The 14,967-nt window shown below is 42.8% G+C and overlaps 1 protein-coding gene across 1 annotated transcript in view; it reads right to left on the reverse strand.

Moving 5' to 3' along the window:
- The window catches only part of DSCAM (DS cell adhesion molecule), a 756,178-nt gene that overhangs the window by 396,806 nt on the left and 344,405 nt on the right, over positions 1 to 14,967 (reverse strand). The window contains exon 7 of the mRNA XM_033942926.1: positions 12,184 to 12,480. Coding sequence (XP_033798817.1) covers positions 12,184 to 12,480 — 297 coding nt within the window. The remainder of the gene's footprint in view (positions 1 to 12,183; positions 12,481 to 14,967) is intronic.

Consider the following 14,967-nt stretch of genomic DNA (forward strand, 5'->3'; position numbering starts at 1 on the left):
TCCTCTGCCGCATTGCTGATGACATCATCAGTGATGCGGCAGAGGAATGGCCCAGGACGCGAAGCAGCCTGTCTAGATTGCTGCCAACGCTGCCAGTTTATTATAAAGTACATTTATTTCTGTCTCGCGGTTTGGTCGTGGGCGTGTCTTAGATTTTAGCTGAGTCCAGAATAGATTGAAATAATAAGTGAAATGGTCAGACCAGATATTGTGACACCAAGTACCGTCCGAAAGAGAGATGGGAGGATTTATGATCTCCTTTATGGACATCGCTACCACATCTAAATGATGGCCTTTTTCATGTGTTTGAGTGGGTAAAGGGAAATTGTAATTGAGTAAAGAAAGAAAGTTTTTAAAGTCTTTCACTTCTAGATCGTCTATTTCATCTAGATGTAAGTTTATGTCTTCCGCAATTAGATTATGCGATGAAGTGCTTGAGTTATGTAGGACAAATTCGCAGAAGTCATCTCTAGCTTTTGGCCAGCTTTTTGGTGGAACATAGAATAATATACAAGAAAGGGAATCTTCTAGTTCCTTATTGCTAATTTTACAGGCTAATATTTCTAATTGGTTGGTCATTTTGGAATCCAATATTTCAACTACAAATCCTTCCTTGGCGATGATTGCTAGTCCTCCCCTCTTCTTCCATCACGATTTAGCATGTGAATTTTAAGATTATCTGGTAGAAGATAATTTATTATTGAGTCATCTTCAGACAGTAGCCACGTTTCCGTTAGGGAAAGACAGGCTATTTGCTTGTTGATGATCCAATCTTTAATTTAAAATGCTTTGTTCCTAACAGATCTGGTGTTAAAATATGCACAGGGAACTGAAGTAGATGTGATAGGTTTGGTGGACGTAGTGGTTCTGATAGGTTTTACTTCCCTTATCCTTTTATTTTTTTTTTTTTTGGGGGGTAACGTTGATGTCTTCCGTTGCTTGAGATTACCTTGATATGGTTTGCTCTGTTTTCCTGTTGGTTAATTATAAGCCTGATGGGTAGATTAGGATAATAGGCTGAGTGTAGCTTTGGATAGAGTGACTTAACATCCTTAATGTTATTGCATATTAGATAAATTAGTAAAATCTGTAGGAGATGCATGCTTGCAGATTAAACTGACTCCTACTTGTCCTAATGGTTATTTGGTGTTTCTGTTACTTCCAGTTTCTAGGAAAATTAATTAGCAGTGAATCAGAAGGCACTAGATCAGATTCAGTAACAACAGTTAAATTAAGTTAAATTAGTTAAATAGCAGTAAATCGGATATCCCTAAGTCAGATTCGCTAGCCAAAGTTAAATTAGCAATTAAATTAATAGTTAAATTAGCAATAAGTCAGGTAGTACTGAATCCGATTCAGTAGCAACAGTTGTAAAGTTATGTGCACCATAGGTTGTCTTGTACTGTGAGTGCAGGCTGGAATAAAAGAACCAAAGTCGGCAAACTGAGGTGATTCAGCCATGTGCTCAAGCAGTAGCAGCGGGTGCAGGCTGGAATAGATAATAGATAATACAGACTTAGGTTATCTAGGCATGCAAATAATTAGGTATATCAGTCATGCAAATACTTATCAGTTTGACCAGTGGAAGGAGGCTTCTTTTGCTCCACTCAGACGCTTCGCAAAGGTGTGTGCTAAGGCGCAGGCGCCTTTGCTGTGCACCTTCGCTGGCGCACCGAATGGCAGTGCGCCATTGACGGTGTTGGTTTTAAAAGAGGCCCCCGCTGGTTCGGGGGAGGGGAGGATCGACTCCCATGCCTGCAGAATCAGGCTCCTGCTCTCCTTGCCTGCCTGCCCGCTGGTTTCTGTGAGGGAAAAAGGCAGTTCCCGCTGGCGGTATTGATTTAAAAGAGGCCCCCGCTGGTTCGGGGGAAGAGCGGATCGATTCCCACGCCTGCAGGATCGGACTCCTGCTCTCCTTGCCTGCCTGCCCGTCAGTTTCTGTGCGGGAAAAAGGCAGTTCCCGCTGACGGTATTGATTTTAAAGAGGCCCCCATTGGTTCGGGGGAGGGGCGGATCTACTCCCACGCCTGCAGGATCGGGCTCCTGCTCTCCTTGCCTGCCTGCCCACCGGTTTCTGTGCGGGAAAAAGGCAATTCCCGCTGGCGGTATTGATTTTAAAGAGGCCCTCGCTGGTTCGGGGGAGGGGAGGATCGACTCCCACGCCTGCAGGATCGGGCTCCTGCTCTCCTTGCCTGCCTGCCCACCGGTTTCTGTGCGGGAAAAAGCGTAGTGCCCCCCTGGGCCGTTTTTGGCTCTAAAATCACTGCAGTGGTGGCCATCTTGGATTTACAGATTTGAAAATAAAAACCTCTACTGTATCTACTTCAAAACACCTCAAGTTCACTTAAAATCATGTGGGATGGACTTCTGAGGCTAGGATAGATAGGATTCAAGTCAGATTTATGCTGGATGGTGGGCCAAGGACTGTCCATGTTCCATGTGCTACATGACACATGAGGCTTAGCCCCTTCTAATTCCCCTGGGGATATAGGATCCCAGATGGTTCGAGTTCCAGGACAAAAGTCTTGGTTAGAGCTGGGAAAAATCATAAGTGTACCCCGGCAAAGTGCAGCTGTGCACCTGTCGCATAACCGCCGAAAAGGACAGAAAAGCAACTACAAGGGATCTCAGGTTGTCCTGAGTTTGGTTTTGCTCCAGAATTCATCAATATGCTTTGTGATGCATGTTTGTTTAACAGCAGCCGCATGGAACCCTTGGGGATTGCGGTGATGCCGGTACCAGGAGTCTCTCCCTGCAAAGATGTACCTCCTCCTCAGTGGAGCCTTGCACAAGAGATGAAGCTTCAGTTGGAGGAGGACTGGGATGATATAGATTCAGTTTCCATGCCTGTTCTTTCCTAGTCTGGGTTTTCAGTAGCAGGGGATTCTGCTTCATGTCTGGGAGAGCTGGATCCTGAACAGGTGGAGGCTCTGGATCTTGGAAAGGACCTGACTGTGTGCAGGTTATTTAAGCCCTTAGTGTTTGCGGAGATAATTAAAGAGTCTGTCCAAGAATTAAACATAGAAACTCCACAATCCTCAGCTATATAGTGCTTACTTATGAGCAGCACTAAGACTCAGACTACATGCTTTCCCTCATATCAGAACATTACTAAGATGTTAACAGTCCATGGTAAAGCATTATCTAATGGATGCTGATTTTAGCCAGCTATTAGTCCCACCAAAGGTGGATTCCCTGGTGGTGCAGGTAATCTAGGGTTACCAGATTTTACTAAAAAGAGGACAGGACTGAGAATATCCAAACATCTGATAATCCTAAGGTAACCAAGCATACCTCTTTCCCCAGAGAAGATGTTGAAAGATACCCAGGAACTCAGGCTGGAATTTGTTCTCAAGAAACAATTTGAGGTCACAGCTGCGGCAGCATCATTTTACGTAGCACGCACATGCCACTTCAAGTTGCGCTTTGATCCAGCGGCAGATGCTGGGAGGGATCAGCAGTTTCTCATGTCAAGAATGAATTAAGCAGCAGATGCTCTATATGATATCTTCAGGACAGTAAGCAAAGTTTCTGCCTATGCCATTTCTGCCCAAAGAATGCTGTGGATCAGACAGTGGGCGGGGGACTCATCCTTCAAGGCGACACTGAGCAAGGTACCATATAAAGGACATTTGTTCTTTGGGAAAGATCTGGATGACCTCATGGCTGGTATGCAGGATCACAAACCAAAGTCTTTACCTGAAAGCAGACTGAGAACCCCTAAGGGGTCAGGTCGAGATAATTTTCACAGCTCTAGGCATTTTTGTCAAATTTCAGGAAGTTCTTCGTTTCAGAAATCATCTCAAGGTGCGAGGCAGAAATTTGGGGGTGCCAGATGTCCCCAGTCTTCAAAATTCAGCCGCACGTCTGCTCCCAAGAAGCAGTTATGATGCCAGGGCAACAGACGGACCTCCAAGAATCGGTGGGAGGTTAAAAGCCTATTGGGAGACAAGGGCAGGGATCACTTCAGACCGATGGATACTGGAGATTATTTAGGAGGGGTACAAGCTTGCGTTCTTTAGTCCCCTTCCGGATCTTTTTGTGAGCTCTCCAACAGGGAGACCAGAAAAAGCGGTCAGAGTTTGAGTAACAGTGCAGAGGCTGTTGGATGTCATGGCCATAGAACCCAAGAATCGGGTTTAGGCAGATACTTCATATTAATTTTATAGTGCCCAAAAGAGACTCAGAAGACTGGAAACCAATTCTGGATCTCAAGTCGGTCAATGTAGCCCTCAAGATACCCCGTTTCAGTATGGACGGTGAGGTCGGTTTTTGCTTTGTTGGCGCTGGAGAGAATTTCTCACTTCTCTGGATTTTTCAGAGGCTTATCTGAATGTTCCCATTTTTCTAGAGCACAAAAGGTTCTTAGGATTCCATGTTCTGAAGCAGCACTTCTAGTTCTCAACCCTGCCATTTGGACTGGCCATGGCATCATGCACTTTCACCAAGGTGATGGAAGTAGAAGCAGCACACCTCCACAAGTCAAGGATACATGTGCATCCATATCTGTATGATTAGCTGATAAGAGCAAAACAACAAAAAGATTGTGGAACAGAAGATAAGATGTACCAATTTGTAGTTTAATAAGCATCCAAATAATTTAAAAACAGTAATCATAAAAATAATCCACAAAGGGTGAATACAGTCACAAATGACCCACAGGTTAGAAACCAAATAATGTATACCAGGCATGTCTAACAGGTAGATTGCAATCTGGAGGGGTCAAAGGTAGATTGCCAGCCCCACTTGGCTCCATCTCTCCAGCAGCTCGCCCCATCGCTTGAAGAGAGCTCGTGCCGGTAGGTCATCTGCTGAGGGCTTGTCACTGATGCTGATCCTTTGACTGTCTTTATTCCCTGCCTGCGGGTGTATTGGGGGGCGTTTGTTGTTTTTGTGCCAATAGTTTGTGAATACCATGATACGCTACAGGCCTGGCGTCATACCTGGTCTCCTGTCTCTCAGAATCACCCATTACTGCCCCCGCCCCAACACCCCTTAGAAGTGTGTTATATACCGGGCAATATCCATTCACCCGGGCTTTACCTGAATACACTTACTGTATTAGTTGTGTCGTGTGCTGGTTATTGGTCGCTTTATAGTTCACTTTCATTAAACATTTTTGGGCAGACACAACATAGTGTCAAGAATTTGGTGATTTTGGCGGGCTTTTCCAATTTTGTTCTAACTTATCTATAACTTGCCTTCGAATTGGTTCAAACCACTATGACTTTTTCTTGCCTCTGCAATTTTATTTTGCCTAGCCTTTGCGTTGATTCTACAGTACAGTGCAATTTTATTTCGCCTTGCCTTTGCGTTGATTCTACACTGTGTGCAGAATTTATTAAATCATGTGTGGTGGTATTTGATTTTATCTGGTTTGCTCAATAGGTGTTTGAGGGTTTTTGATGATTGTTTGGTGGTATTTGATTATTAGTGCCAGTATGATGAATTCTTATTTTTACTTTTAGAACTGCATGTGTGGTTTTGGCATCTTCAGTCCTTGTATTGCACATCATCTAGAGGATTTCAGTTCCTGTTGATCTTTAATACTTTGGGACAGTAACATTTTTGGACCAGATTCAGCCAGTGTTTATACTAACTTAGCAGATTTGGACTTCTTACATCCAGCCACCCCAGTATAATGAAGATGAGTGTTCAAAAGAAGAGCAAAACCTACCAATTTAATGATGAATGGGAAATGGACTAATTCTTCATCATGGTGAAAGGCAAGTAGTGTTGTCTAATTTGTAATGTCCCAATATCTTACCCAAAAAGGGTAATCTGCATAACAATAAGGCTCTGCATAACAATAAGTTTGATGCTGATTTTCCACCCAAAAGTGAAATTTGTAAACTGAAGCTCAAAGAACTTAAATCGAAATTGGATACTCAGCAACAGTTGATGGCGAAGCCAAGGTCACATTCAGTTAATGCAACCATAGCATCCTTCAAGGTCAGCAACCTGATCGCAAAGAAATGCAAACCTTTCACTGAAGAGGAATATGTAAAAAGATTGTTTTCTTGAAGCAGCTGACAATCTTTTTGAAGGATTTAAAAATAAGAAAGAGATCATAGCTGCTATTCAAGAAGTACAACTGTCAAGAAACGCTGTCGTTGGCGAATAGAAAAGATGTGTGGAGACACAACTGGACAATTTTTCAAGGATGTTTCAAATTGTGTTGCTTTCTCACTCCAACTGGATGAATCTAAAGACATATGAGACATGTGTTAGATTCACTAACCTCCTTTCCGTGTCCGATCTGTGCCTGATTGCATGCAGGTCGACAAATTCACTAAAGGCCTGCATGCAAATGGGGGTGATTGTTGGCACGCCCCCCACCAACTGCACGGATCACTGGAGAGCGATCCTTGAGCATGTGTAGACCATCTTCCTAGACTGTAAATGGTCTGCACATGCGCTGGTGGTCCTTCGGGCCTGTTTTTTTTCACTATTTTTTTCACTTTGTGAGCCCGTGGTTTTAACCTGCTTTAAACCTGTGAGTTAAAACCATGGGCTCGCACTGTGGGGAAGGGCAGGCGAGTTGGGGCTGAGCAGGGCTGGAGAGTCAGGGCAGAGAGCAGAGCAGGGTGGCCAGAGCAGGAGAATCGGGCAGAGAGCAGGGTGGCTAGAGCAGGAGAATCGGTGCAGAGAGCAGGGTTTTAGCACAAGCGACTGGTCCTCACCAATCGCTAGTTTTTTAATCGGCCAGCCAGTCGGTAAGTTTACTGAATTGCGTCCCTCTTGCTTTGCATGTCAATTCCCCTCATTTGCATGCATGGATCATGATTAGATCAAAGGAGAGGTTAGTGAATCAGGTCGGAGGGAAATCAGGTCGCTAAGGACTCGCACACTGAACGGTACATGATCGGTTTGCTTAGTGAATCTAGCCCATAGCCCAGTTACTAGTCTTTATCCTTTTGGTTTTTGAAGACTTCAGTGTTTAAGAAGAAATACTTGGAATGATTTCTTTAAAAGGGAGAACTACCAATCAGGAAATATTCAGTTCTTTCCATTCTTTTGTGGCACAGTGTAATCTTCCATTGCATAGACTTGTTTTCATCATTACTGATGGAGCAAGAGCAATGACTGGTGAGGTTAAGGGTTTCATAGCCCTCTGTAGGCAGCATGATGACTTCCCAGATTTCCTTTCTTACCACTGCATTATTCACCAGCAGGTTTTGGCAAGCAAGAGACTCAATACAAAGACTGTCATGGGTGAATGACATCACCCATGGACATCACTTTCAAAATTGTAAATTCAGCTTGTGGAAGATCACTTCAAAGACAGCTTTTCAATCTTACTCTTGATGAAGGGAAAGTGGAAATAATTTTGCACACAGATGTAAGGTAGCTAAGTAGGCACAAATTTCTGTCAAGATTTTGTGATCTGCTGAATGAAATAAGAAGTTTTTTGAAGGAGAGGAGAGCTGACCAAGCAGAGTTGGAAGATGAGGAGTGGTTTTGTGATCTGGCATTTCTCGTTGACTGTATAGGCGAACTAAGTGATATGAACCTTGAACTACAAGGTAAAAACAAATGCACTGGTGAGATGTTGAGTACAGTTTCATCCTACAAGTGCAAATTTGAGCTAATATTGACTGATCTTGCAAACAACACTTTTGATTATTTTCCTAATACACAGGACCATCTGAGACAATATCCAAATTTTGTTTTTCAGAATGAGAAGTATGTGACAGAAATCTGTTCTGTTATCCAGGAATTCAAAAATAGATTCTGTGATGTCCCAAAAATTGGAACAGTTGTGGAGTACTTGTCATACCCATTCAGAGTAGATGTGTACATTAAAGAAACTGTCACTGCTATCAGTAAAAATTACTCATTTGAACAAGCCATCTCTTGAAAACAAAATATTAACCCTTAAAAATGACATTTTTCTCAAGACCTGTGCTGAGCAAGAATCATTTTGAAAGCTAGTGGCTAGAGACAAATTTCCCAACTTGAGAAGATGCAGTGAAGCTGTACACTCCTGTTTCAGTTCAACTTATTTGTGTGAATCTGCGTTTTCCCATCTGAAAATGACAAAGAGTACACAATGTTCCAACATGACAGATGAACATCCAGGATTCCCTGAGACTGGCCCTCACACAATATTCACCCAACTTCAAAAAGCTGATGGATGAAATGCAGGCTCAGATGTCTCACTAATGAGCAAGAGTGAAATATTAAAGATTGTACAAGATCAGCCTGGATCAATACTCAACCTAAATTTAACACAAATTACTCAATAAAAGTTAAAGAAAGTAATTAAGACAGTTAAAGAAAGTTATTACTCAATAAAACTTTAAGAAAAAATGTACTTTCCATTTCCCCTCGTAGTTCTTACTGAATCTTCATCTCTCTGTATTATTTTTGCTTAATTTGCTTAAGAGCTGATCACATCCAAGTAAATGAGAGAGGGTTCATTAAAAATGGGGGGGGGGGGAAAATTCCTCCAACTTTATTGGGTTAAAATTTAATTTGAAACTTAATTTTCATGGTGGTAGATCACTGGCACTTTTGGCTGGAAAAAGTAGATCACGACCTGTACAAAGTTGGACATGCCTAATGTATACAATAAAAATGATCCAACATGGGCGGTGTTTCGGCAAAATAAAAATGCCTTCCTCAGGGGTCTTATAGGGTCCTTGGCTATCTTAAATATAAAAACATAAAAGTTAAAAAAAAAAATCCAAGTAGCAAAGAGGCTACAAACAAGCAACACAGCTCACAAGTGTAGGCTGGTGTCATGTGATTATTGTTTTTAAGTTATTTGGATTCTAATTAAACTACAATCTGGTACATCTGATCTTCTGTTCCACAATCTTTTTGTTATTTTGCTGCTTCATTTCCTTTGTGGAACCTTATGGTACTATTTGGATTTTGTTGTTTTGAATGATAAGAGCTCCATCCGAATCCAAAGGGAGGACAGTAGTGCAGAGTGTGGGTCAGCTCCTGCAAAATCTGGGCTGGGTGATCAGCTTTCAAAAAATCCACCTGGAGCCTACACCATTCCTGGAGTATCTGGAGACTCTGTTCAACACAAAGGAAAACAACTTTTTCTGCCAGAAGCCCACAGAGCGAAACTCACTCGACAGATCAGGGAGTTTTGGGATAGACCAGCAACCACAGCTTGCCATTATCAGCAGGTGCTGGGGTCTATGATAGTGACTATATATGTAGTTCCCTGGGCAAGGGCATACCTGCATCCTCTCCAGAATGTGCTTCTGTCCCATTGGTGCCTGCAAAGAGATGCATTACAGATGCATGTACCTTGGACAGCTGAGTTGTGGCTTAGTCTTAACTGGTGGCTGGAGACTCAGTCCCTGACCCAAGGAGTTCCACTCCACATTTCCTCATGGGTGATCCTGACTACAGATGCCAGCCTCTATGGTTGATGAGTGCATTGCAAAGGGTATTCAATTCAGGGACGCTTCTCTCCTTCCACGAAGTAGTGGTTGATTAATTGTTAGAGCTGAAAGCCATCTGACTGGTGCTGCAGGTGTTCAGAAGCAAACTGCGAAACAAAGCTGTGCAAATTTTCTCAGACAATGCAATGGTGGCAGCTTGTGTCAATCGCACCAGACTGGCTGAAACATCCGCCTGTCATCAGAGGGATCAGAATCTCAGACTACTGTACCATCTTCCTAGCATTCGTTTTGAATCTGTCCCCTTCAGAAAAGTTGAAAGGGGACAGATTCAAAACGAATGCTAGGAAGTTCTTCTTTACCCAACGTGTGGTGGACACCTGGAATGCGCTTCCAGAGGGCATAATAGGGCAGAGTATGGTACTGGGATTCAAGAAAGGATTGGACAATTTCCTACTGGAAAAGGGGATAGAGGGGTATAGATAGAGGATTACTGCACAGGTTCTGGACCTGTTGAGCCGCCACGTGAGCAGACTGCTGGGCACGATGGACCTCAGGTCTGACCCAACGGAGGCATTGCTTATGTTCTTATCTGGGGTTGTTCACACAGGACCCAGTCACCCTGGAGGATCCAGGGCACTTTGGTCTTATGGCATGGCTCTTGAGTGCACAGCCTTAGCACAAAAAGGCCACTCGGATGTGGTGATTGCCACCCTCCTACAATCCAAGAAACAGTCAACATTAGCCACCTATATAAAAGCTTAGACATGTTTCCAGGTCTGGTGTGCACTGAAGAATAAGGACCCGGTTTCAGCTCCAATTTCTTTGGTCGTAGCATTCCTGCAGGAGGGACTTGATAAAGGTCTGGTGATGGGGTCCCTCAAATTTCATGTCTCAGACCTCAAGGGAACAAGTCATCCTTGGCTTTGTACCCCAGATGTGGCCTGATTTCGGAAGGGGTCTTTGCATCTGTGTCCTCCAGTATGTTACCCTTTTCCATCGTAAAGTTAATTTTGTCCTGTGGACACCCTCTAGAGCTCTGTATGAGCTCCGGAGCAAACATCATATTGGACCATATATTTTTATTTTTAGTGGTGGTCACATCAGCTCGATGGGTATCAGGCCCTTTCATATAGAGAATCCTTTCTCAGAATTTCAGAGTTTGGAGTGATTCTGTATACTGTACCTTCTTTCTAGATGAAAGTGGTTTCACATTTTCATATCAACCAGGAAGTTTGACTGCCTGACCTTCATGCCTTCGGGATCCAAGAAGGGAGACAAAAACCTGCTGCTACGTTACCTGGAAATGATTAATGAATTTCAACTGTCGGATCATCTTCTTTTTGCTGACAGTTGTGGTCTATAAGGGTCAACCAAATTCTAAAGCAACTATTTCAAGGTGAATTTGTATGGCCATTTTGTCTGTTTATATCAGGTGTGGAAAGCAACCTCTTTATCCTTAAAAGCACATTCCGCTAGGGGAGTAGCATCCTTCTGGGAAGTGGCTACAGCAGTTTCTCCTGAAGAGATTTGCAGAGCAGCCACATTGTCCTTCCTCCATACTTTCTCAAATTTTACAGGGTGGATGTGGAACAAAAATTGGACTCTGTCTTCGGATCGTCCATACTTTCACAGCAGGTTCATCTGTTCCATCCTAGATTCTGGAGACTGCTTTGATGTGCCCCAAAAGTTTAGGAATGATGTGTCTACTGTACTAGAAGGGAAAATTAGATACTTACCTCAGTAATCTTCTTTCTAGTAAATAGGCACATCATTCTTGAAGCCTGCTCTGTCAGATGTTAATTAGCCTGCTTACTACCTCATACAAGCCGGGAAGTCCATTTTTTTGTTTCTTTCCTTTTACCAGTGAGAAAAAGGATAGAGGATGACACAGCTATCTCAGGGCATTCTGAGTGCATCTTTCAGAAGCCTAGTGCAGGTGGCTAGCTTGTTCTACCTCATTATATGCTTAAATGTTTATATGTTTCAATGTTCATGTTCTAAGCATTATGTGTTACATGACATGAGCAGAACAGACTTTTTGTGGGAGGGACTATCGCCGTACCCCTCCCTCTTATGTTTCTTCTCTACAGCTGACTATCTGCTTTGATATGAACTGAGGAGTTACAGGACAGCCTAGAGTGATGGGAGGCAGAGCAAAGAAAATGCTAATGAGGCTCTCTACACAGAATTTTGCAGGAAGAGACTGGATACCTCAAAAGTCCAGAAATTATATGCCTATTTGCTAGAAAGAAGATTACCGAGATAAGTACCTAATCTTCCCTTATTCTGCTAAGTGACGATGCCCTATGTACATCCAGTGCCTACATACTGAGCTCTCAGCATATTACCCTGATGCTACAGGAGCCTCCCAGATAAATCAGATATCTCCCACAAAATTCCTGAACCATCTCCTGCAGAATTCTGCAAACCATTGGAAGTTGCCAATAATTTTCCCTTTGGGCTTGCTGACCTGAGGATCATGGCTCATGGATCAGATGTTCTTCATTAACCCTGTACCAACAGGTCATGCAGTAAATGACAGAAGAAAAGGACAGAAATGCCAACATGCTTTGCAAGAAACAATATTTAGAAACACCAGAATGAAAGGAGAAAGGAAAGAATGAGAGGAGTGATACAGGCCACAAATCCAACATCAATCAACAGATGCAATTTAGCATGATGTTGGTTGGGAGGGAAAACAGGGGTAATGCTAAGTTAGTCTGTAGCATTCCAAACTTGGCTTGATGTATACAGTAAAACCAAGTTGACTATGATGAGTTACGTGTGTTGTTTGAAGAGCTGATTTGACAAGCACCTCTTACGTTTATTCGAGCCTGGTAGAAGATGACTCCTGCAGAGTTGTTGGCAGTGCAGCGATAGACTCCACCATCCCGGACCTGAGTGTTGGTGATATTTAGGTAGCTCACTATATTGCCCTCTGAAGTGATAATTTGGCTGATCCGGTGATTGCCGTTTTTAATGATAGGCTCATCATCCAATGTCCATGTGATGGTTGGCAGAGGTGTACCCTTTACGTTGCACATAAGAGAAACAGGCTCTCCAGGACTCACCACTTTTTCACTGAAGGCACAAATGATTTTGGGCGTCCCATCTGCAGATAATTAAAGAAATATTTAAGAAAACAACACAGCACAGGTGGGGCAGATTAAGGTATTAGCAATCTAAGCATGCCTAGGGCCAAATGTTTAGGGAGGATGGCCCTGTCAGATATACACAGGAGGTTAAGATTAGCAATGTCTGACTCTTTCATGATTCTACAATTTTTGTGTTTTGTTTTGTTTTGCAATAATGTCCAAAGGTAGAAGGCTATCTAATGCATTTGGACATTTTACACAGTTTAAAAAAAACGATCTACAACTCTCCAAACTTCCCTCATTTGTGAGTGAACCTACTCTACCTCCTTCCAAAATGGCTAGCAGCAGAAACTGTGGATAGGATCCAGCCAATGGTAAGTCTGTAGACAAGGGGAGTACTGGAAGGCAGCTCCAATCACAAGAAGGGAGGGAAAATTCTCTGATATGAACATGAAAATTCTGCATGAGGTGGTGGACTAAACTCTGGAAGAGGCACAAACAGTGTCATGGGGGAGTAGATGCTGAAGAGTAAGAAAAGGAGAAGGATGAGGAGAAGGAGGCAGCTGCAGGCTGAGGAGAAGAGCTGTCAACAACTGCATGAATTTTACAAGATTATGGACACAACTGGCAGGGAGAGTGAACATATGAACAGCAGGCATCAGCACAACATAAGTGTGTATGTGTTTGGTTTTCTCAGGTGGGCCCAGTGTAATAAAGAGTTTGCCTTTCGAAATTTGAACTAAAGAAGTTTGCTGCTACAAATGTACCGATGTGCATAATCCCCCTCATTCTATAAAGGTTGCCTACAGTTAGACACCAATTTGTGCACATATTACACATATGATTGTCACAGTTACACACTTAAGTGCTAGCCATGCACTCAGTGGTAGGGTTACCATATTTTCAGAAGCAAAAACCCAGACACATGACCCTGCCCCAGTTTGCCCCAGCCTCACCCTTTTATGCTTCCAGCCCCACCCAGTTCCACCCCATCTCCTCCTCACAGAGCCTCATCTTTTTTTTCCCAACCAGCTCTGGCTGCATCTGGAGGTCCTCGGGCATGCGCGGATGTGTGTGATGTCATCCATGCATACTCAGAGGCCCTCCAGACGTGGATGGAGATGGTTGAGACTTTCCAAAATCCAGACAAACTGCTGGGTTATGGAAAGTCCGTCCAGATACCTGGACAGTCATAGAAACATAGAAGCATGATGGCAGATAAAGGCCAAATGGCCCAACTAGTCTGCCCAACCATTATCTCGCTTTCTGAGAGATCTCATGCACCTATCCCAGGCCCTTCTGTATTCAGAAACAGTCTCTGTCTCCACCACCTCTTCTGGGAGATTGTTCTATGCATCTACCACCCTTTCTGTAAAAAAGTATTTCCTTAAATTACTCCAGAGCCTATCACCTCTTAACTTCATCCTATGCCCTCTGATTGCAAAGTTTCCTTTCAAATGAAAGAGATTCGACTTATGCGCATTTACATTACATAGGTATTTAAACGTCTCTATCATATCTCCCCTCTTTCCACCACAGTATACAGATTGAGATCTTTAAGTCTGTCCCCATAAGCTTATGATGAAGATCACATCCCATTTTAGTAGCTTTCCTCTGGACTGACTCCATCCTTTTTATATCTTTTTGAAGGTACGGACTCCAGAATTGTACACAATATTCTAAATGAGGTCTCACCAGTCTTATAAAAGGTCATCAATACCTCCTTTTTCCTGCTGGCCATACCTTTCCCTATGCAACCTAGCATCCTGCTAGTTTTCGCCATCACTTTTTCAACCTTTTTGGCCACCTTAAGATCATCATATACAATCACACCCAAGTCCTGCTCTTCTGTCATGCACATAAGTTCTTCACCCCCTAAACTGTACCGTTCCCTAAAAAGAGGATATGTCTGGGTTTTCCTGGACGTCTGGTAACCCTACTCAGTGGTATTATATAAGATAGACCTACAACTGTGCTTAAATAGAAGGAGGTATATGTGTTCCACATTTATGCACATAACTTACCAAAGGGCTGTAAGTTTCATGCTAAGCTGCCACATATAAGCACATGCATATACACCTACTTTTTGACATGGTGTGAGTTTGCCTGTTTAATAAATGCTTATTTACACTAATATTCTATAAAAGATTCTGGGCATCCAGATGCCATTATAAAATTAGCACTTAATATGATGCATCTTGGCCTCTGACATTTGGCAACCTTTATAGAATTGTCCCCAGTAAATGGAAGGAAGATTTCAGTCTGGGGAATTTACCCAGGTAACTAATTACATGGGCAAATTCATTTCAAAACTGACCTAATACTGCCTCCACTTTGCCCATATCCTTTCAAAGGCAGCAAAGAAAGCTAACTATCCCAGAAACAACTGACCAATAAAGCAGAAAAAAGGTTGTTTCTGGGATAAAAAATTAGAGTATTTCCTGATTTATCTAAATAACTCAGAAATGACATCAGAAACTTTTGGCTTTGCATATAAGAACTCA

The sequence above is a fragment of the Geotrypetes seraphini genome, chromosome 4 (assembly GCF_902459505.1).
Source record: "Geotrypetes seraphini chromosome 4, aGeoSer1.1, whole genome shotgun sequence".
Classification (NCBI taxonomy): Eukaryota; Metazoa; Chordata; class Amphibia; order Gymnophiona; family Dermophiidae; genus Geotrypetes; species Geotrypetes seraphini.